The sequence below is a fragment of the Triticum urartu genome, chromosome 1A (genome assembly GCF_056163025.1).
Source record: "Triticum urartu cultivar PI428250 chromosome 1A, HENAU_Tu73, whole genome shotgun sequence".
Taxonomy (NCBI): Eukaryota; Viridiplantae; Streptophyta; class Magnoliopsida; order Poales; family Poaceae; genus Triticum; species Triticum urartu.
The window spans coordinates 273,187,959-273,212,286 of record NC_141873.1 but is presented as its reverse complement, the minus strand read 5'-3'; the positions used below and the strand labels follow the sequence as shown (position 1 = coordinate 273,212,286).

Below are 24,328 nucleotides of genomic sequence, written 5' to 3'. Positions count from 1 at the left end.
TGGTGGCTTCACCAAAGAAATTTCCATAAAAGTACCACCCGCAGCGGAATCTAAAAGATTACGAGAAACAAAATTCAATCCCGCATAAAAAATTGTATGATCATCCAAAGATTTAACCCATGAGTTGGGCAATTCCTTAGCATCATTTTCATCCTTTCCCAAGATTGTGCAACATGCTCATGTTCAAGTTGCTTGAAATTCATGATCTGGGTTCTAAGGGAAATAATTTTTGCGGGAGGAAAATACTTTGTGATAAAAGCATCTTTGCACTTATTCCAAGAATCGATACTATTGCGAGGCAAAGAAGAGAGCCAATTTTTTGCAGAATCACGCAAAGAAAACGAAAATAATTTCATCTTGACCACATCATTTTCCACATCTTTTTTTCTTTTGCATATCGCATAATTCAACGAAGGTATTAAGATGGGATGCGGCATCCTCGTTAGGAGTACCGGAAAATTGGTCTTTCATAACAAGATTCAGCAAAGCAGTATTAATATCACAAGTCTCCGCACTAGCGGCGGGAGGGGCAAGCGGAGTGCCAATAAAATCATTGTTGTTGGTGTTTGAGAAATCACATAACTTGGTGTTCTCTTCAGTCATGATGACCACACAACAAGATTGCACTCAAAAACAGACCCGGCAAGAAAACGACGAATTTTCGTGAAGTGGGGAGAGGAAAATGAGAGGTAAATGGAAAATAATGTAAATTGCAAGGAGATGAGATTTGTGATTAGGAACCTGGTTATGTTGAAGATCCTCCCCGGCAACGACACCAGAAATTCCTTTTGTTTGCTCTCTGACTATAAAGCCAGAAAACCTCCTGTCTGCTAGGACTATGTCGGTATTTCCCCGAAGAGGAAGGGATGCTGCAGCACAGCGACGATAGGTATTTCCCTCAGTGAAGAAACCAAGGTTATCGAACCAGTAGGAGAACCAAGCAACACAACGTAAACAACACCTGCCCATAGATAACAACACCTGCAACCCGACGTGTTAAAGGGGTTGTCAATCCCTTTCGGGTAACGATGCCAAAAATTTGTAGTAGATTGAAATAATAGATTGCAAATAAAATAAAGTGCAACAAAATATTTTCTATTTTTGATTTAATAGATCTGAATAAAAATGCAAAGGAAAAGTAGATCACAAGCAAATATATGAGAAAGAAGACCCGGGGCCCGTAGGTTTCACTAGTGGCTTCTCTCGAGAAAGATAGCAAACGGTGGGTAAACAAATTACTGTTGGGAAATTGATAGAACCTCAAATAATTATGACGATATCCAGGCAATGATCATTACATAGGCATCATGTCCAAGATTAGTAGACCGGCTCCTGCCTGCATCTACTAATATTACTCCACACATCGACCACTATCCAGCATGCATCTAGTGTATTAAGTTCATGGAAAACGGAGTAATGCGATAAGAACGATGACATGATGTAGACAAGATCCGTTTATCTATTGCGTAGATATAGATCCCATCTTTTTATCCTTAGTAGCAACGATACATATGTGTCGGTTCCCTTTCAGTCACTGGGGTGAAGCACCGTAAGATCGAACCCACTACCGGGCACCTCTTCCCATTACAAGATAAATAGATCAAGTTGGCCAAACAAAACCCAAATATTAGAGAAAAAATACGAGGCTATAAGAGATCATGCATATAAGAGATCAAAGAAACTCAAATAACTTTCATGGATATAAAAAGATATGATTGATCGTAAACTCAAAGTTCATCAGATCCCAACAAACACACCGCAAAAAGAGTTACATCATATGGATCTCCAAGAGACCATTGTATTGAGAATTCAGCGAGAGAGAGAGAAAGCCATCTAGCTACTAACTACGGACCTGAAGGTCTACAAAGAACTACTCACGCATCATCGGAGAGGCACCAATGGAGGTGGTGAACCCCATCTGAGATGGTGTCTAGATTGGATCTGGTGGTTCTGGACTCTGCGGCGGATGGATGAATGTTTCGTCGACTCCCCTAGGGTTCTGGTATTTTTGGGGTATTTATAGAGCAAAGAGGCGGTCCGAGGGCACCCGAGGTGGGCACAACCCACCAGGGCGCGCCTGGGCCTCCTGGCGTGCCTTGGTGGGTTGTCCCCTCCTCGGGACTCCCCCAGGTGCAACCAGGGCCCAACATGTTCCTTCTGGTCCATAAAAAATCTTCATAAAGTTTCATGGCATTTGGACTCCGTCTGATATTGATTTTCTGCTATGTAAAAAACACGGAAAAAACAGGAACTCGCACTTGGCACTATGTCAATAGGTTAGTACCAAAAAATGATATAAAATGACTATAAAATGATTATAAAACATCCAAGATTGATAATATAACAGCATAGAACAATCAAAAATTATAGATACGTTGGAGACGTATCAGTGTTCTTGAGCTAAACGAGCTGGTGGTTGAGGGGGTGATCTCAATGATCCGTCCCTTTCTATGGTGGTGGCTAGGTCCTATTTATAGTGGCCTTGGTCCTCTTCCCAAGTATTTAGGCAGGAAGGGATCCCACAACGACCAAGTTTGAAGGGGGACAACTAGTATAAGCTATCCTGACAAAAGTAGTCTTCACCTGCCAAAGGCTCTGGTGGTGACGCTGCGGTGGGGTCTTGGTCTTGTTGCACAGATATGGAAACCTTTGCCTGATTCCTCGGGACCCCGCGCCTGCACTTGTCTCCTTAGCACCAAAGAAAAACTGGTACACTACGCACGCTAGTGCCCTCCTGGCTTCGGTCGTCATGGCTCACGTCACGCGAACCTCGCGAGGTGCCCCTTGCATAGATATCTCCGGTCCTCGGGAGCCAACCTAGCGAGGCTGCCCCCACGGAGGTCTTGGTGTCGTCCGCCTCACGAGTTCAGCCCCTCGCGAGGGTCTTGAGTTGTTGCTGCTGAAGATGGGTCGTACTGGGCCGTTGATGGAGCCACGCCATGGGCCGCAGGCAGGCAAGTCTAGGTACCCCCGTTCCCAGGACGCCGACACACGTCACTGTTGCGTCACCCCTTCGGGTCATAGCGTCGCGGCACGTGGTCCCCGCCGCCATCCTGAGGCCGTTCTTGCGGTTGCACCAACTCGCGCGCTGCTGCTGCGTCGCCACTTCAGGTCGTAGTGCCACGGCCCGCAGTCAACTGCCGCACCAAGGCCGTTCGCTCCAGGCCGTCCCTGAGGCTGCACCGACCCTCGTGCTACCACTGCGTCGCCCCGTCGGGCCGTAGCGAGTGTGGCACGCGATCCCTGCAACCGCCATGAGGTCTTCCCCACCGTCGCCCCGACCTGCCTGCCGCCGCTGCGTCGTCCCTTCGGGCCGTAGCGTTGCGGCCCGCGGTCCACCGCCGTTCACGCGCGTCAACTTCCATGCGATATGCGTCGCGCCGCCTCCCTTAGCGCGGGAACATCACTCTCCGCGTCGGTCTTCGTCACGCTGTCGGGTTCATTATCGCCTACATTGAGCATCGCCGCCGCGCTCCTTCTCTAGCCGCCGCCACCTCCTAAGGCTGCCGCTGCTCTTCTTTCGCGGCAACACGGCGACTACCTCGACACCGGCGACCCCCGACTCGACATCAGCCACGGCGTCTCTCGCACGGCTACCTCAACCACGGCTACACCACCCTACGCTCTCGGCATCGACAAACGGCACAAAGGGATACCGCCTTGCTTGAGCAACCTCGTCGGTTTCCACTCCAGCCACGACTTCCATCATGCGTCGACCGTTACGACTATTGGGGGGTGTCCGTTGGCTTGCCTTCAGATTCTTCTCCAGTCTCACCGTCTACGTCGCTACCGTTGTGACTGTGGGGGGATGTTGAGTATCATTGTTAGATTGGAAACATAATGATAGACTAGGAAATATTCTGGCTTGCCTTGTACTCCAAGATGACCATGTACTCCTATATATATACCCACGAGGCTCAAGCAATAAACGAATGATTCCACCAATCCTCTCTCTCTCTCCCTTCTAACTCCCGTCGTTGACCAACAGCATCCCCCCGCCTTCCCCTTGTGCCGCAGACCCACCCCTACTACTTTTATTGGGCTCTTCACATGCTCCATGTAGAGGACGCCATGGCCGTGCGCGACGAGGAGCGAGAACCGACCAGCAAGCCAGGCGGTGTACCTAGCGATGCCGGAGATGCGACCTGGCAGCCCGAGGTTGGAGACGCGGTCACCACATGCTAGAACTAACTGACGTTGAGCTACAACCATAGTGGAAATTTCCTGGAACCGGCTGATGTCGGAGTTACAACCATGTTGGAAATTTGCTACAACCACAGCAAACATTGTTTTGCTGGAAACTACAGCGAGGGTTGCAACCGGCGCAGTTAGGAGCTACAACCCTTTTGACAGATGTTACAATAATGGCCAATTGTCGGCGGGCGACAAATGCTACAACCATGGAACTACGAAGGATGCAACCGGCAACAACAGATGCTACAACCCTTTGACAAGATGTTACAACCATGGATGACAAATGCTACAACCATGAACGACCCCGGCGACGGCGAATGCTACAACTATGGACAACAAAGGCTGCAACTGGCAACATCAGATGCTACAATCGTTTTGTCAAGAAGCTGCAACCCACAACACCCAGAGACGATGATGCTACGCCTTGCACGGATAGTTACAACCAGCAACGGCAGAAGTTTTTGCTGCAACCATATCAATTTTTTGCTACTATCGGTGCTTTTTTCTACATCCATTCATGAACTCCCACCGTGCTTCACGGGAGGCGAGATGTCGGTGGTGGGTTGCTGCGAACCACGACGGCGGTGACGAGCGCGACGACAAGTAGGATAACTATCTAACTTGGAGCGACGGGCGGCGCGGTACTGCGACCGGAGGCAACAGATCGCGACGCCGCACATCCGAGGAGCCGCGCGACATGCGGGACCAATGCGAGGAAGAAGCTCGGGGAGAACAGTTTTTTGCCTGATCCAATGGCCCACGCGCGACCGGTCGAAACTTTGGGCCGACGCCTAGTACCACCCATCGCCTTATGCCTCACACACCATGAACATGGAATGACCAGTGATTTTGTTTTTCTCTACTACTTAAAATCTCTTGATGCGGAGCATCCTACGGACATCACCATGTCAAGAGTCCGTTTGGTAAGTGACACGTTCGACATCCACTTCACATACACAAAGGTGAATCATTGCCTTTACGCGTGTTCACTTGACCCCTTCGAGGATGGTATACTACTTGACACTCCACTTGTGTGCATGCATAGGTATTGTCGGAACACTACGGACGATGAGGAGGAGTGCAAGAGCTAAGGAACAACTACACCATCCGCGAGGGAAGCGTGGAAGCGAAGCTGGAAGAAGATGGAGCTGCGGAGTCTACAGCGGCCGGACGTCCGACGTGCCACCGGACGTCCGACACTCTACAGCGGTCGGACGACCGGCGTCCACCGGACGTCCGACACTCCCTCGACCAACCACAGACCGAGCCCAGCGACCGGACGACCGACGCCGATCGGACGTCCGACGTCACCTGTCCCGAGAAGAATCAGCGGACGCCCGACGCGCGCAGGACGTCCAGACCATCCTGAGCCACCGGATGTCCGGTCCCCAGCGGATGTCCGCTACCTGCCTGTGTGCAGCCGTGGGCCTTTGGCCATGTACCCCTTCACTTCACTCCCCATTTACACTAAGACTATAAGTAGACCTCTCCCTCCTCCTTTCTAAGGTTAGCGTTGTGTTAGCTCATTTGTGAGATAGATCTTCGCTCATCCATATCGGATCTACTCCTTGAGAGAGACCGCGGCCCCTCTTCGGAGAAGATCCACCTTGGATTCAAGACCCCTTTAAGGGAAGATCCCCTTGTGGATTCAAGACCTCCTCACGGAGAAGAACCGGCTACCCTTTGTATCATCCCTTGTTGGATTTGGATCGTGTATCTCTTTGTGTTTCGAGGATCTAGCATATGTGTGACCATATCTTGTTGGTTTGAGTGTTCTCTTGTGTCCCCCTCGTGATTTTCCCCTCGTTTCCCTCCTCGTGTTCTTCGCGTTCTTCGCGGGATCCGCTCCTTTCGTGAAAGATTGGGCCACTAGGGTTCTACCCTACATCATCTTGGTATTATGAGCCATGTTGATCACGATTTCGAAGCCTCCCCCACCATCTTCTAGCCTTCTTTTGCTTGATTTCGTCCTAAATTCGAAAATCCCCACCAAAAATAGCCCCAATTTTTTTTGTGATTTGTTGGTTTGATGATGTTTTGTTGATTTTGATCCATGGATTTGCTTGGTTTCAAGTGGATCTAGCATCTCCCCAAGTTTCCCCATCTTTCATCCATGAAATCTCATCAATTTTGACCCCCAAATCCCCAAATTCTGCCCAAAATCGCGTCCCGAATCTCGGATCTCGAGTTGACCCCGATACACCGGACGACCGGCCCTTTACCGGACGTCCGGAGCCACAGGAACCACCGGACTTCCGACCTTACCAGACGACTGGAACCCCCTAACCCAAGCAGAATCAGCGGATTTCCGACCCGACCGGACGTCCGGCCACCGGACGACCGTTTTTTCCGGACGTCCGCTACCTGTAGATATCAACTTCGCTCAAATTTTGTTTCGGCCATAACTAATTCATCCGGAGTCCGATTTTGACGTTCTTTAGCTCGTTGAAAAGCTCTTGACATCATCCTTCCCACAAAAATACAACCAACATCTTTTGACTACATCAATTTTGACAATTTTGGCATCTTTGTCTAGGACTTCCACAATATCATCCGCTACACCACCACCGACTTCCGCAACCTAACCAATTTTGTTCCCCATCGTATTAGTGGTTGCTTGAGGAGTGATTTGAGTCTCCTAAGGTGTATAGGCTAATTAGGGACGGTTGCTTCTTCATCAACCACCACCACCACTTTCGCAAAGGCTTGACCACTATACACTTCCGCCACGTCAACTTAACCCAATTTTGTTAGTGTTGTGAGTTGTGTCTCCTAAGGTGTTTCGGCTACTTAGGGACCGTGCTTCCAACTCCGACACTGTGTATAGTACACCACCTTACCCTCCACCTCCGCATTGCGTACTCCACAACCCATCATTGCATTTCCGCAATCCCTTTGAGCTTCCGCAACCACCACCGCATCCCGCTACCACCATTTTGACATTTGACGTTTGAGATTTTGAGTTCGCGGTTTTTCCGTTTCCTAAGGTGTTTCGGCTACTTAGGGACGAGTCTCCATCATCTTGGTATCTCCATCAAGATCACCGCCACTCATCATCACCACGGACGGTAACCTCCATATCATCTTGGTATCGTGGTACCCCTTCATTATATATTCCCTTGCCATTGCATTGATAACCCCTAGCCCATTTTGCGTTACTTGCCTATCGAGACTAGCCATTTGAGTATTGCCGGCAACATTACTTGTGCACATTAGTGATCTACACCATACATTGCATACATACCATATCATATTGGTATCATATCATCCCTTGTGCCTCAAGTTTGTTCCCGCATATACACAATTACTATCTTGGTTTGTGCATTTCGCAAAGTGGATAAAAAAAGAATAAGCTTTTAAGCAAAAGAGAAAGAGCAAAGAAGCTTGTAAGCAATAGCCATAGCATCCACCACATTGCATAAGATTGTCATATCCGATCATCTTGGATCAAACACCGGGAACCATACATACATAGCATACTTGGGATAGAAAGTTTATCCATTTTGCATATCATAAGTTGTGCACAAGTGTCGTATCCGCCTATAGAGCAATCGTGCTAGCGTCTCTCTTGAGTTGTGCAACATGAGCGTTTTCCGTCGATTCCACATTTTGTGCTCATCCTTGGTTGCACGACCCCATTTATCTATCCGTGTCTGTGTTTCCGTGTGCCACATATTGCTATTGGTCTACTTGTTACACTTGCGAATTTATGAATCTCTTTCAACATTATTGACTCTTGCTAACATTTTACATCAAATTTTTGTGCCACTATCCTCACCGAGCTCCACCATAAGCCTTATTTGTGTAGGTGTGAGAAACCAACAAGAATTGGTACCAATTGTGCTATTTCCTTGTCCACATTGGAGTGATCATTGATCCACTTTCATCTTCGGTCAAGGTACATTTGGTATTCGTTCTTCTCTTTCTCCACTCATATTGGCTCGAATCTTGTGATGGATAGGCAAGGCATTTCATCTCCGGTCTTCCACAACAACGACGGCGTGTACAACTACATCAACAACAAGCTTTCCGCACAAAAGGAGGAGCAAGATGCAAGGATGGAGGAGATTCGTACCTTGTTGATCAACCGTTCTTCCCCTTCATCATCCTCAAGGCGGCGACGTTCAAGTCACAAGTCTTCGGAGTACAAAAATGATGCAAGCGCAAGTCGTCCTCGTCCACATCTCCATGGCGACCACCATCACATTCGTGATCCACCTCGTCATGAAGGGCAAGTCACCTCCAAGCAACATGTGCACAACGACGACGAACGACATCTACATCGAGCTCAAGCATGACAACGACAACATCATCATGAAGATGCTCGAGATGCGCCTACCTACAAGTCGCAACAAGCCCTACTTCACACCAAGTCCAAACTTCATGACCACAAGAGAAGATCGCGAGACAAGCACCACCAAGACGGAGCTACGGCTACACCAACCACTTTGGCATCTTCGCCAAGCAACTTCAAGGCATCTTCGCCTACGGATATATGGCATCTTCGCCAACAAGCACCTCAAGACTACGCTCAAGAGAAGCTCCCCAAGCTCAAGTCCGCGACTTCCACGAGCTACTACGACCTCGACATCGACCACATGATTCCTTTATATGGGACTCAAGAACCCTAGGAGTATCTCGAGTGGGAGCGTTTGATGGACAACTACCTCGAGCTACATCAAGTCCCTCCCGAAGATCAAGTGAAGTGCGCCACAAGGAACTTCCACGACTAGGCGTCCACATGGTGCCTTCACACACCTTCGGAGAGCTACGACATGAGTTGGCCCAAGACGAAGAGAGCTTTGCGGCGAGAGTTTGTGCCTCCAACCTACACAAAACAACTTCAACGCCAATTGGAGAACACCATCCAAGGATCCAAGTCCATCGACGAGTACTTCAAGGAGATGAAGATTGCCTTGCGACAAGCCGGCGTGGACGACCCCATTTCGATGAAGTTCCACTTCATGATGGGATTGCACAATGACATCTCCAAGACGATCTTCCTCGAGAACTACAAGTCCCTCGATGACAACTACATTGGTGCTCTCAAGGCGGAACAAGAACTCATGAAGGCCAAAGTTTCTCCACCCCAAGCTCACTTCACAACGACCAAGCTCCATGAGAATGAGCATGAGGCTAGTACCACCATGATGTCCAAGCCCGACGAGCTCCAAGACGATACTCCCAAGTTCGACGCCATCCCTCTTTGTGGCATTGACGATGCCGAGTCCTCCTTGACTCTTTTTCAAGACGGTGCGGCGACGAGTACGACTACGGAGACCCTCAAGGACCAAGCTTTGAAGGTGAGCAACAAGGTGGCGAGCAAGGATGATGCTTCTATCTTAGGAGGCGAGAATGATGATGTGCTATCTTCGGCCTTCATCCATGGCGACAACGATGAGATGGTTGAGCATGGGATTTTCCCTTCGACCACGACAACGTTTGATGACTTGAGTGACTTTTGCCACCATATTGAGAGTGAGAGTGACTTCACCACTAGCCCCATATATGATGTGTTGCGTCAATTCCCATGTGAGGAGAGCCATAACCCCCACCATTTGAGTGAGATGAGTGACTCCACCATATGTGAGATTGAGTGCACCTATTTTGTGGGAGTGAGTGAACCACCACATAGAGAGAGTGAGATAGTTGATAGGTCATGTGAGGCCACTTTTAACACTAACGACTTGACCTCTACCTCTATTGTGTCTTCTCATTTGGTGCTAGGTCCCTTATATGATGACGCGCCGATTCTCGACGACTTCGTCCTACCTTTGGACAAGATGATGGCCATGGTGCAATGTGATGCACCCCCCACATGGTTCCATCACAATGATGATCTTGACCACCATTCGGTCTTACCCACCTCACCTACACCACGTGAGTGGAATGACAAAGGTAACATGGGTGAAGGTGATGCTCTTGTCCCACTAGTGGACTATCATGACATTGATTGCTTGCATGATGTTGATCAACCTATTTCCATGCTTCATGCTAGTGTGACTTCCCCATGCGATGATTTACCCATTTATGATGAGTATGATGATTGCCATGTGGAGTCTATTAGTTGTGATGCCATGTTACATAGGATTTCTTGTGCTAATTCTCGGTCACATCATGTTTGCCAATCCGCTTGACTTGTCATATGCTATGCATGAGATCAATCATATGTCATATTTGCAATCTCTTCATAGTGACTATGCATATGCTATTAAAATGAACCCAATTTGCACATATGGCATAGATGACAAGCCCATGGTTATCGGCATTTGTTTTTCTTGTGATGATATTGATATGCTCCCTTTGCATCCTTTATCTCATATGCCATGCCATGACCACCTAGCTTCGGATATGCATTGTTTTGGGTATTACCCATTTTCTCCATATGATGTTTCCAATATTGCACATGAGGAGACCCCCATAGTTTCCTCATACATTTTAGGAAATTTTGATCTCTCCCATCCATTGCATGATCCTTATACTTGTATGCTCAATTTGCATCCCCATCATGTTATACACAATAACTATTCTTTCATGATGGATGACATGTTCTTATACCATGCATTAAATTTCTTTGAGCGATGCTTATCTTGTGCTAACTCTCACGTGCACATACACATCATGATGGATGATGTGTACATTTACCACACACACAATTTCTTTCGTTTGTGTTTCTTTTGTGTAGGTACCCATGAATACTTGTCAACCTCGCAATCCCACGAGTTGACAAAACGAGCTCTAGAGAGCAATGATGACTTGGGATCCCATGGATTGTTTTTCCCACCGCTCTCTTCGCGCAAAGACTTCGCGCATTTCTTCTACATGACCATCACTTGGCTATGGCTTATTGTCCATTACATATTCTATGCCCATCTTTCCATGTTCACTTTGCATGCTATGCTCATTACTATGCTTTTGCCACGCATTCGTGACTCATGCTTTGCATTACACATGATGATAGATTCTCATACTTGTATGTGTATTTGCAAGCTTGGCGGAGATATTGCTTGTTATTGCCATGTTTGCTTTGTGCCCCATGCATATGATGATACTTTCATTTTGCTTTGTGTTCGTACTTGCGATATGTCATGTGCATTGTCTATGTCTATTATTTGCTCACATGACATGATTGCCATGATTTCCTCTAGTATGTTGCATTTTCGCACTACTAGCTTGCACGACTTGATTACTATGCTTGACTTGATTGCCTCACACATGATGAACAATTGCTCTTTCTATTGTGTTGAGTGCCACACGATATTCACTACACCCAATGCACATTATGATTGGATTGTCTTGCACTTGACACATGTGTTTAGACACTTCATTTTATTTGGTGTTGTGAATGATTCCTATGCCTACCATAGACCTTTCATTGAGAAATTTGTGAATGCTAGCTATGAACTTGAGGTAGAGGCTTCTTCTCTTGTCACACATATTTGCATCACTACCTCACATTCACATGCTTAAACCCATGATTTATTTGCTTGTGCTCGATTGATATGCGTACATGCCATGTCAGAACCCTTTGTCACACCATATGCTTTGCATGATGACGATACTTGTTTGGTGAATAAACTCTTGAATGCTTGGTTTTGCACTAGCGCTAACCACATTTGTTTTTCCAAGTGTTCGTTGTCCTTAATCCTTTTGAAGGAATCAAAGACGGTGCGACATTGAAGAGTGCCCATTTCAAGCTTCAAGATGACAAGAACTTGGTGAATGTCCACTTCTACACGTCGAAGCCATCTCTTTCCCATGGTGATTTGGTTTTTGATCCGAGGTCGGATCTTTCCCAAGGGAGGGGAGATGATGCGGAGCATCCTACGGACATCACCATGTCAAGAGTCCGTTTGTCAAGTGACATGTTCGACATCCACTTCACATACACAAAGGTGAATCATCTCCTTTACCCGTGTTCACTTAACCCCTTCGAGGATGGTATACTACTTGACACTCCACTTATGTGCATGCATAGGTATTGTCGGAACACTACGGACGACGAGGAGGAGTGCAAGCGCCAAGGAACAACTACACCATCCGCGAGGGAAGCGTGGAAGCGAAGATGGAAGAAGATGGAGCTGCGGAGTCTACAACGGCCGGACGTCCGACGTGCCATCGGATGTCCGACACTCTACAGCGGTCGGACGATCGGCGTCCACCGGACGTCCGACACTCCCTCGACCAGCCACAGACCGAGCCCAGCGACCGGACGACCGACGCCGACCGGACGTCCGACGCCACCTGTCCCGAGAAGAATCAGCGGACGTTCGACGCGCGCCGGACGTCCGGACCATACTGAGCCACCGGATGTCCGGTCCCCAGCGAATGTCCGCTACCTGCCTGTGTGCAGCCGCGGGCCTTTGGCCATGTACCCCTTCACTTCACCCCCCATTTGCACTAAGACTATAAATAGACCTCTCCCTCCTCCTTTCTAAGGTTAGCGTTGTGTTAGCTCATTTGTGAGATAGAGCTTCGCTCATGCATATCGGATCTACTCCTTGAGAGAGACCGCGGCCCCTCTTAGGAGAAGATCCACCTTGGATTCAAAACCCCTTTAAGTGAAGACCCCCTTGTGGATTCAAGACCTCCTCACGGAGAAGAACCGGCTACCCTTTGTATCGTCCCTTGTTGGATTTGGATCGTGTATCTCTTTGTGTTTCGAGGATCTAGCATATGTGTGACCATATCTTGTTGGTTTGAGTGTTCTCTTGTGTCCCCCTCGTGATTTTCCCCTCGTTTCCCTCCTCGTGTTCTTCGCGTTCTTCGCGGGATCCGCTCCTTTCGTGAAAGATCGGGCCACTAGGGTTCTACCCTACATCATCTCTACTACTTAAAAAGAATGTAAGGTTCCCATTTCATCTTTCTTTCCATCACCCCTTCGTCCAACCTTTCATGCATATGATAATCAATCACCTTAGTTTACTTATCTTCTGAACCAATTTCACTTTAATTTACTTACCAAACTTCTAATCAAAATATAAGATAATTCACGTACATAATTTAATGAGTATCTACACAATCACATTATTATTGACAGGTAAATCACAAATTAACATATTAAAATATTTATATCCCGTTGCAATGCACGGGCATTGTTCTAATTGAGATAAACATGACCAGTGATAAAGAGACCTGTGATGATTGAGATAAACATGACCAGTGATAAAGAGACCTGTGATGACAATCCATGAACATGGACATGAGTGTATGACGGCCCAGTAGGTCGGCCTACAAAAAGCCCATAAAGTATAGGGAGTGTGTGATCCGATGTGGCGCTGCTCATGCGGAATCATTCGGCGTCTGGCTAACCCGGCAAGCCCTATCAACAGCTCGAGGCCCGGAACCCTCACCTCCGCCTCCTCTCCCAGCGATGGCTTCCGCCGCCATGGCCGCCTCTTCCAGAGCCTTGTTCCGTCCGCATCGCCTCCTCCTCCTCCCTGACCCTCGCCGCCGCCGCCACCTCTCCGCCAGTGCTTTGGCTTCAGCAAACGCCGCAGCCACGACCGTCCGGCGCGGAGTAGTGGACGTTCTCCGGGAGCGCGGGCTCGTGGAGGCTACCACCTCCGAGGCGCTCGGTTCTTCCTCGGCAGCTTCAGGGGAGCAGCAGAAGCTCAAGGTTTACTGCGGCTTCGACCCCACGGCCGAGAGCCTGCATCTCGGCAACCTCCTCGGCCTTGTCGCGCTCTCCTGGTTCCGTCGTTGCGGCCACACCGCCGTCGCGCTCGTCGGCGGAGCGACCGGCCGCATAGGAGATCCCTCCGGAAAAAGCGCCGAGCGCCCTGAGCTAGACCTCGCCGCCGTGGTCGCCAACTCTGACGCGATCAAGTCGCTCATCGCTCAGATCCTCACCCGCGCCCCCGAGCCATCTCATCTCGCCCAATCTGGTAAAGAAGCGATTTTGGACAAACATGAAGATGCTCTTGCCAATTCTGACCAGGATTTATCAGAGAAATCGGGCAATGTGGGGGAAAGTATGGGTTCCTTCGTTATCTTGGATAACTACGACTGGTGGAAAGACATCACATTGCTTGATTTCCTCAAGGAGGTGGGCAAGTTCGCGCGTGTTGGGACGATGATTGCCAAGGAGAGTGTGAAGAAGCGACTCAATTCAGAGGATGGTATGAGCTACACTGAGTTCACCTACCAGCTTCTCCAGGGCTATGACTTCCTGTACATGTTCAAGAACATGGGTGTCAATGTGCAGATTGGGGGTAGTGATCAGTGGGGAAACATCACCGCAGGTACCGACTTGATCCGGAAAATTCTCCAGGTTGAGGGAGCGCACGGTCTGACATTCCCACTCTTGCTGAAGAGCGATGGAACCAAATTTGGGAAGACAGAAGATGGGGCGATTTGGCTCTCACCAAAGATGCTCTCCCCTTACAAGTTCTACCAGTACTTTTTCTCAGTCCCGGATGTTGATGTCGTAAGGTTTATGAAAATCCTTACATTTTTGAGCTTGGGTGAGATTCATGAGTTGGAAGAATCGATGAAGAAACCCGGCTATGTGCCAAACACGGTTCAAAGGAGGCTTGCAGAAGAGGTGACACGCTTCGTCCATGGCCAGGAGGGAGTGGAGGAGGCCTTGAAGGCAACTGAGGCCTTGCGGCCTGGGGCACAGACACAGTTGGACTCACAAACAATTGAGGGAATAGCAGATGATGTACCGTCTTGTTCCTTACCATACGACCAAGTATTGAAGTCTCCCCTGGTTGATCTGGCTGCCTCTACAGGTTTACTTGCAAGCAAGTCAGCGGTTAGGCGGCTTATAAAGCAGGGTGGTCTATACTTGAATAACAAGAAGATCGATAGTGAGGATAAGTTGGTCGAGGAAGGTGATATAGTTGACGGGAAGGTGCTGCTGCTATCTGCCGGAAAGAAGAACAAGATGGTTGTGCGGATATCTTAACTGTTCTGATATGTTTGTGTCTAATTTTTTGCTGGCGAGGAGAAAAAGTAACAGCATGAGCCTTGTACTCAGATTAGCTGCCCGTGAACATACACATTGCTTTACTGGAAATGCTACACCAATAATTTGGTCAGGATATTTGGCTTGCTGATGGCTGCTGTGAGCGGCATTGCCCCTTGTACTGGTCATTTTGCTTTAGTATATCACGCGTTTGCTATTTGTTTGTAAGTTTCCTGACCTTTTGTTCACTCTTCGTCGATCTTCGTAACATTTGAATTTGGATAGTCAGTGGCAGTTTTTATGTCAGCATCTTTGGATGGCGCAGTCCTTGCACATTCAGTATCTCTAAACAATTATTTGGTGACATTACTGAAAGGACTGTTCATTCGGACATGTAAGCATAGGTAGCAAACTAGACTAGACCAAATTATGTGTAAACTAATGTGCGCGTGATATGTGCCCATGTAAGGTGTAGATGCAGGTTGCTGAGACATCATCAATCACTCTGGTTGTTGATACAAATTTCCTAATAGTCTGCTTCTTGCCCTGGAATCATTGGTGCCTTGTTGCCATGGGCTTAAGCGGGGCTCAACCTGTTGAATTCTTAAGTTGCACTAAAGGTACACCTCGATACATACAAATAGATAAAAGTCTTCAGTGTAACCAAAAACCAATGATGTATCGGGTGCGTTAACTTTGAAGGGGTTTTCCATTGTTTTGCGGGATTCTGAAAGCAGAGATAGAGTACGATGGAAATACATGCAGGGACTTGGCTGGTTTCAGTTTTCTTGGTGTAAAAGCAAGCAAGAGTTGCAGTGCACGGCTGGGCTTGGATCCCTGCAGAATTTAGTCGAGTGATTTGTACAAAAACTACAAATGAAACCATGTAGTATAAGGCGATTGCGTCAATATGGTTTTGTTTGTGTGTGTGCCTGACCATGACCAGCAGCTGCTGCTGGAAACGGAGATGAGACGGCGGTTGGTCTGATCACTGATGGTTGCTTGTTTCCCGCACCAACACAAGAAGCAACCACCCGACCTGTCCGCCTCCAATCCAAATCCAAAGAAGAAGAAAAAAAAAACATCAGGGTAGCATTCCTCTTGCCTTGTCTGGGCCGGAGTCCTCTCCACTCCACGCAACGCAGACAGGAGGAGTAGGAGGAGAGGAGAAACCCCTGCGCAAGAAAGAAAGAAAGAAAGAAAACCAAAGGCGATCGAGTCCTTGACCAGCACAGAACCAAACCAATCGGAGCTGGGGCGGCTGCCGCTTGCTTTTATTCAACGACCTCGCCTTCTGGTGCGTGCGTGCAAACTCCATCCAACGAGCTCGGACATGGCGAAGCCACGCCGGAGCAGATTCACTTTCGCCGGGTATATCTTCCTTCGACATCCTTACTCTTTTCTATGTGCCCCGTAGAAATTTGAAGCTGCCGGCCGGCGGTCTTGCTTCGAGCGGGCATGCTGTTGTTCTCTGTCGTCATGGAAGCTGCCTGTTGTTGCCAGGTGCGGATGCTTCGGAGGCCAGGCTCGGGGGAAGGTGGCAGAGGTAAGGAAGGAAGGAATTGTTGTGCCTGTGCCTATGTTTTCCGTTGGAATTAAGCTGGTGATGTCTCAGCTCTGCATGGAGCATTGGAGCTGAGAGATGATTCATGGTTGGGGGTGCCCTGCAGGATGAGTACCCGGTGAAGCTGCATATCTACGATCTCAGTCGGGGGATGGCGCGGCAGCTCTCCACCACGGTGCTCGGCAAGCCTATCGATGCCATCTGGTGAGCATCCTTGAATCATGCAAATCTTTTTCTTCCTCTTGACGACCATCGGGAATAGGACTTTCTTTTCTTTCCCTATATAATACTCCCTCCGTCCCAAAGTAAATGACTCAACTTTGGGACGGAGGGAGTAATTAATAAGCCACATGTATACATGCACGTCTCGCCGTACCAAACTTTGTAACATAAAAGTTTTCTTATATTTGTTGCTTGTAATAACATGTCATTTGTAACATCTTATATTATGGGACGGGGAGTAGAAAATTTGTAACATAAAAGTTGCCGCCGCTAATTCACTCGTGGTGTTTAACTTGGTTGGCTACATCAAGACTGAGCTCCATGAAGCCCTTAATTTTGAAAAAATCAAAATTCAAACTTTTCAGTTTCAAAAAATTCTGAAAAGAATACACGTGATACAAGGATGTTATGTACATGTGTGTAAAATTTCAAGATGAAATACCTTGAATTGCGAGCTGCGCACACAAAAACAAAATCATGGAATTTGAGGAGGAACACTACATGTGCTAAAAAGCCTTAGATTCATTTTTTTGTAGCTCTCATTTTAACGTATTTCGACCTGAATTTACACACATGTATATTATGTTTCTAGGTATATGTGTGTCTGTTTGAGTTTTTTGAAACTGAAAAGTTTAAATTTTGATGATTTCAAATTAAGACCTCCATGGAGCTCGGTCTCCATTTGCATTTTCGGTTTTCACCTTGTCAACAAAAGTTTATCTTGAGTCTGCAGGACCTTAGATTCGAATAGAAATTACAGTTGAATTCTGCAAACTCTAGATTTCTGGGCACATCTGTAGTCTTGATTGTCTATTTTACATGCATCTACTCAATGCAGGCTAATAACTCAGTTGTAACATCTGCCGAATTTATATAGATCAACAAAATTTGGTGGCACCATTCTGTTTCTTACCTACTGGACTCCAGTAGATTTCTTACACAATCACGTAAAGGAAATGCCATTGAGCAGATTTTACTCCCCCGGTATATTACCGCAAAACAATTTTTCTTTACCCCAGTGCGTTCCTGCTCCAAAAAATCTGACGAAAATAGAGTAGGAAGGGACCCTGGTGCAGATTGGAATTCCCAGTGCACATCCTACATTTCACAAGATGCATCTCCAGGCTTTTCTGCTCTTCTTATGCAATTGCATGTAGCTGCGGATTATGGATGAAGCGCCCTTTTTACGCGCTAAATATGTATATTCTGCAAACTTGACGACTCCTAATGTTGATGGATAATGGCCCTACCATCACAGGCACACAGGCGTGGTGGTTCATGGCAAAGAGTACTTCTTCGGGGGAGGCGTCCAGCAAGACCGGCCTGGAAGGACGCCATACGGGACTCCTGCCCGAGTAGAGCATTTTGGGGTCACGCATGTCGGCAAGGAGGACTTTGAAGACTTTCTGCACGAGATCAGCCCGCGCTACACACCAGAAACCTACAACCTCCTCAGCAACAACTGCAACCACTTCAGCAATGAGGTGGTCAAGTTCCTCGTTGGTTCCACGGTTCCGAGCTACATCCTCGACCAGCCCAAGGAGGCAATGAAGAGCCCGATTGGCGCGCTGATAAGTAAGATCTCTTCTCCCCACTAGCCTTTTCCCGGTTTAAGAGTTTGAATTTTGGGGCGACGGTCTAGTCTAGGTCTAATGGAAACTATTATCTTTGGCTTTCCAGTGCCGATGATTCAGGGGCTGGAGACAACCATGAAAGCCGGAGCTGCTCCACAACAGCCTCCACAATTCGTGCCTGCTCCTGCAGCGGCGGCGCAGACGCAGCCTTCCACGAATAACATTCAGATGCAGTCGAGATCAGTCACCGCCGATGAACCAGGTGCTGACAAGACGGCGGACCATGACAGTGGAATCATACCTGCTCCCAAAGAAGCAGGGGAGGTGCAGCCTTCCGCAAGTAGCACTCAGAATGAAATTGCCACGGATGAGACAGTGAGTAATGACGGGATCATCCCGCCTGTGGTGGTGCTACTCACTCCCAAGGGAGCGGGGCAGACACAGCCCTCCATGAACAACGACCAGATAGAGTCAAGATCAGTCACCGCCAATGAAACTGGCGCTGATGAAATGGTTGACAGTGATGGTGGCATCATCCCGCCTCCGGCAAAACCAGCTGCTCCAGCAGCAGCGACGCAGACAGAGACCTCCATAAATAGCATTGAGCTCCATACAGTGGACGAGGGCACTAGGATGGTCACCCCGCCAGCCGTGCAACCTGCTGCTCCAGCAGCGACGGTGGCCAAGGTGACTCTGCCAGCGGCAGCAGCTTCAGACCCCCTCGGAGAGGCGAAGAGGCGAGCACAGGAGGAGCTAAAGCAGGAGTTTGTGGCCATCATGGCGACAGGGACTGTGCAGGCTGGTGATGCGGCTGCCCTTGCGATGAGAAGGGTCATGGAGCGGCACGGGCTGCGGCGCACCACAGTTCCCACGCAGCGAGGGTAGAACATGTGTGCCCTTTGTATGCTGAACCGCATGCTCAAGATGTAATCATTGGTTACATCCATCATATACATTTATCTGGTTATTACTGTGCTCAGTTGTGGATGGATAGGGGATCACCTATGACCTATCCGAGGTTTTCAGATTGTGCTTGCTGCAATAGTTTTTGGCCTAAGAGTAGCCTTTCCTCAACTAAGAATTACGCACCTATAGGAAACTTACAACAGGCAAGTGGCACTAATTTTCCTAGATTCAGTCCTCGGGAATCACTAGATCAGAAGAAAAATCAATGCAGTAGTCGATGAACACCAACATGATCAGACACTACTAGTAGAACCAACCACAGCAAGGCAATATTACTACCATATATGTAGTACTCCAACCGTATGGTATCACTGAGAACATAGCTGTACAGATCTCAAGCTCATCCAACCTATATCGTCAGCATAAGCTCTAACTAATGAGACTCCGGATGATCGGCAGGGATTTAGCTACACTTACATACATGTACGCCTTCCCCGCGGCCTCCTCACCGTGTCGTCGCCCACGCGGCGAGCTGCGAGGGGTTCACCACCCCGGGAACGCAGGCGCCGCCCACCTGCACCAGCGCTGCCACGGCCTCGTAGCGCGCGGCCTGCCCCCGGCCCTGACTCGCCTCGGAACCCGTGTCCGGCCCGCCGGGCGCACGCCTTTCACCCAGGACCGTGCCGCACGCAAGGAATTCGTGAGCGAGGTACCCGGCCAGGAGCCTGTTGCCGCCGCCAGCGGCGGCGGCCGGGTCAGGTAGGCCCGCCGCGGCGCCGGCGTCCCTGCATCTCCGCTTCCTCCCGGACCCGGACCCAGGTGGGGCCTCCCTGTCCGCCATCTCGATGGGGTGTTTGACTTTTTTTCCTTTTTTTTTAGGATGATGGGGTGTGTGACAGGAAGCCGTTCTGTGAGGACGGGCAGCGGAAGGAGGGGAAAGTATCGGGTGTTCAGTGTTCACAGAACACAGATCCTCCAATGTCACAAAAACACTTTTAGATGTTTCAAGAAATTCCGGAAAAAAAATCTGATGTTCATAAGGAATGTGAGTACAGCCTCTAAAAATTTCAAGTCCAAACTTAAAATGCACATTGAGAAATAAAAAAACAATCCAAATGTGAATAGTGTTAATGTTGCTTTGTCTTATAACACCAAATTTAAGGTGGATAGCTCGTGCTGGCCCTGCTGGCCAAACAGGCATGGCGTCTCCTTGATAATCCTGACTCCTTGTGTGTCACTATTCTAAGGGCCAAGTACTACCCTGATGGCGATCTGCTGAATTCCAAGCCAAATCATGATGCTTCTTTCACCTGGCAAAGCATTATGGCAGGCATTACTACTCTGAAACATGGCTATATTTGGCGAGTGGAAAATGGACATAACATCAATATTTGGAAAGATGCATGGATCCCAAATTGTGCCACTAGGAAAATTGTGACTCCTAGGGGGGACAATTGTTATCAAGAGTGGTTGATTTGATTGACCCTGTTTCCAATAATTGGGATGAGGATCTGATTAGACAAACTATGTGGCCCATTGACGCTCAACGGATTCTTTCAATCCCACTTTCGCAACATAACATGTCAGATTTCATTGCTTGGAGTTATACAAAAAATGGTATGTTCTCGGTACGGTCTGCTTATTCCGTGGAGTGGAATGATCAGTATGAGAGTAAACTAAAACACTCTAATGGGGATGGGGCAAACCACACCTAACCCTATTTGGTGTCAGATATGGAAGTTATTTTGTCCGGCAAAAGTCAAAATTTTTATATGGCGTACGTTACATGGCACGCTCCCATGCCGGGCAACACTTGCTAATAGACACATGAAGGTCTCGCCCCTTTGTCCTACTTGCTCTCAGGGTGTAGAAGACACGAAGCACATGCTTTTCCTATGTACTAAAGCAAAGGAGGTTTGGAAGAGGCTAGGATTAGATGAGATTATTGATAGAGCTTGTGAGGTTGATCGTGCTGGAGAAGCGATACTGGAATACCTTTTAGTTCTCCCAGATCAAGATTTGCGTATTATGGGGTACCAAAATGTACGAGAAATGATAGCTATTTCAGCTTGGTATCTATGGTGGGAGAGACGAAAATTAGTGCATAAGGAAACAACTTAGAATGCAACTCAGATATCAATGGGGATCATAGCCCTCACATACAATTTTGTAAATGCATCATCTTCAAAGGCGTCCATGAAAAAGGGGGATTGGCATTGTCCCCCTAGGGGTTTCGTGAAACTCAATATTGACGCCTCTTTTGACCAGGACATGTTGAAGGGTACGATGGGGGCGGTTTTGCGAGACGACAAAGGTAGGTTTATTGCAGGAGGAAATGGAAAGATTGACCATTGCGCGGATGTTCTGATGGGAGAAGTTTTAGCCCTCAAATTTGGACTAACACTAGCGCAAAGGGCGGGGTGCAATCGCCTAATCATCAACTCAGATAATCTAGAGGTGATTGAGACCATGCAGGACGGAGGACAGTCAACGGGTGCGGCGGCGGCAATTTTCGATGACTGCTTCCACTACGCATGTGATTTCATCATGACTAGATTCGAACATGTAATAGAGAGGCAAATAGAGTAGCACATGAACTTGCTAGATTACCTAGATTTTCTTCAACTTTGAATTGGTTCGAGGAACCTATCAATGAAATTGTACTCATCCTCACAAACGATGTATTGGTTATTTCTAATGAATAAAGTTTCGTTTTATTTCGAAAAAAGGTGGATAGCTCGTGTTCCCACAGGTGGCCTTATAACACCAAAAGGTAAATGTCGATTCCGTGGGTTTCAGAGCTTCTGGACCATAATGGCAATGTGGGATGATGTTAAACTGCAGCAGTTCTCTCTCCCAATGGATTTCATGGGAATAAAAAAGATCCGTCCATCTCCAAGATTTGGCTCTAACTTCCTTGGGTGGGCGCCTGAAAAAACTAGGCAATTTTCGGTCAAAAGCGCTTATAAGCTGGCTTATAATGAACTTCATGATGCATCGATTAGCTCTTCCAATACCAACATTCAAGGGGGCGGGACATATGGAAAGCTATCTGGTCTACCCAGCCCCCCCCCAAAAGGTCCTTTCTTTTGGTTGGGGACTAGCTACTAACACTGACGACCTGGAGTAACAAGATGGAAAGAAATATGGCTATGAGTGCGACATGTCTGATTTGTGGTTTTGGAGATGGGGGACACTTTCCATGTATTCTGCTCCTGTCCAATGCTAGGAAACTTTGGAATGCATTGCTATTGGATTGGTCTTTGCCAGCGTTAACATGCATTAGTGCGACTGGGGATGATTGATTCTCAGGGTTCTTTTGCAATCTGGAAGAAGTAATGCGTGCACAAGTGCTACTGCTGTTCTAGAGGATGTGGTATGTCGGAAATGAGATTGTGCATTCAAAACAGCTCCGCTAGATGACGTGTCAAAAAGGTTTTTATGTAGCTACCGTACACTATACTCCATTAGCACATACCCAAATTTTGAACATGTTAAAGGAAAAGCAGCCACCACTTTGTGCTTTCAACATGTTGATTCAATACACAATAAAAGGCTGCAACCTGATGTGATGTGGTCGTGCCTTGTGTACGGCCAAAATAAATTGAATGTTGATGGTTCTTTCCTCAACAATGAAGCAGGAGCAGGCATGGTTCTCAGAGACCATGAGGGGTCAATTATACTCAGTGTGTGCAAGCAATTAATTTTTTTGTAATGATGGCCTAGAATCTGAACTTCTAGCCATTCAGGGAGGTATATCTCTTGCACTGCAGTGCTGTTCCCATCTACTGGATATTGAAAGTGATTGCCTTGAGGCAGTCATGATGATCAAGAGTAGAGAAGGCAACAAATTGAATACGCTTTTTTGGTTGAGGATATCAAAAGAAGCATGGAGGAACGAGATTCTTGTATTACTCATATTCGTCATCGCCAAAATAAATCTAGTCATTTCATGGCAAATTTTGGGAGATCCGAACGCCGCACTGTTTGTTTGGCTTGGATCAGCCCCCTGGCACTTTAGAAATTTTTGAACTTGATTGTAAACTTTTGAGTTTTTGGAGTAATACAGGAATTTGTTTGCAAAAAATGTTGCTTTGTCTTTTTTACACTATTCATGCTAGATTTCACTTTTTTTTCAATGTGCGTTTTGAGTTTGGACTTGAATTTTTCGAAATATCTAAAAATGTTTTTTGACATTGGAGCACTGGGAGTACCCCATGGCTGGGGAACCCTCTACTTTCCGGGGCCTAGTTTGATTTGCGGCGAAACTAGAGCAAGACCTATAGAAAAAATCTACTCCTTCAAAGAAAAAGATCTGCAAACTATCAATTCATTTCCAACAACCGCTTGGAGAGGGAAAGGGGGGTTTGCACAAAAGAGATTGCCGAGGGATTTCATGAGAAATATATTTTTACTCCCATTTTCTTATTTGGCATACGATGAGAATTAGTGTGGGGTTAAATTTTGCCTAGTGTATCCCATGGGAAGAAAATAGTGCGAATTGGCTTCCTCAACTTCCATTTCTCTGCCCACTTAATCAATCAACGGATTTTAATCTCCTCACCCCTCAACTTCCATCTCGTCTCTAATTCGCATGAACCAAACACGTTATGTTTAGAAAAATGGAGCAAAAGAAAAGTTGAGTTTTTTTCTGATCCTGCTCCAGACTGTTAACGAGTTGTTGATCCGGCTACTTTGGGACGAGGTGCTTTTGAGATACATTTTCTCTATAGTTGATGTGGGCAGAATACTTCAGATCCAAACTGCAATGCTCACCTCAAACTGGACACCGTCCGCGGATTGGTGGGGCCAGTCTGTGAATACTAATGCGAGAGCCAGCAATTCAAAGCTATCCCCTAAATGTTCGTCAGTACGGTTAATTTGAAATTCAAATCCATAAGTGCTTGCTCACATCAGTGCTCGATCAAAACAAAAATGGGCTAGTATGCATCATGC

General features: G+C 47.5%; 3 protein-coding genes across 3 annotated transcripts; 2 read left to right on the top strand and 1 right to left on the bottom strand.

The window, feature by feature from the left end:
• Positions 1–13,461: 13,461 nt before the first annotated feature.
• On the top strand, positions 13,462–15,334 carry EMB2768 (Tyrosyl-tRNA synthetase, class Ib, bacterial/mitochondrial). The gene has a single exon (XM_048671171.2). It carries the CDS (start codon positions 13,568–13,570, stop codon positions 15,104–15,106), a length of 1,539 nt encoding a protein of 512 aa, XP_048527128.1. The 5' UTR covers positions 13,462–13,567; the 3' UTR covers positions 15,107–15,334.
• A 226-nt stretch (positions 15,335–15,560) lies between these two features.
• LOC125506368 (uncharacterized) lies at positions 15,561–19,493 on the top strand. Its single transcript, XM_048671197.2, has 5 exons — positions 15,561–16,477; positions 16,610–16,652; positions 16,777–16,874; positions 18,151–18,467; positions 18,573–19,493. The coding sequence occupies exons 1-5, from the start codon at positions 16,440–16,442 to the stop codon at positions 19,349–19,351; spliced, it is 1,275 nt and encodes a 424-aa protein (XP_048527154.1). The 5' UTR covers positions 15,561–16,439; the 3' UTR covers positions 19,352–19,493.
• A 200-nt stretch (positions 19,494–19,693) lies between these two features.
• Positions 19,694–20,309, bottom strand: LOC147990843 (uncharacterized). Its single transcript, XM_087518571.1, has one exon. The coding sequence runs from the start codon at positions 20,211–20,213 to the stop codon at positions 19,878–19,880; it is 336 nt and encodes a 111-aa protein (XP_087374697.1). The 5' UTR covers positions 20,214–20,309; the 3' UTR covers positions 19,694–19,877.
• Between the last annotated feature and the right edge of the window lie 4,019 nt (positions 20,310–24,328).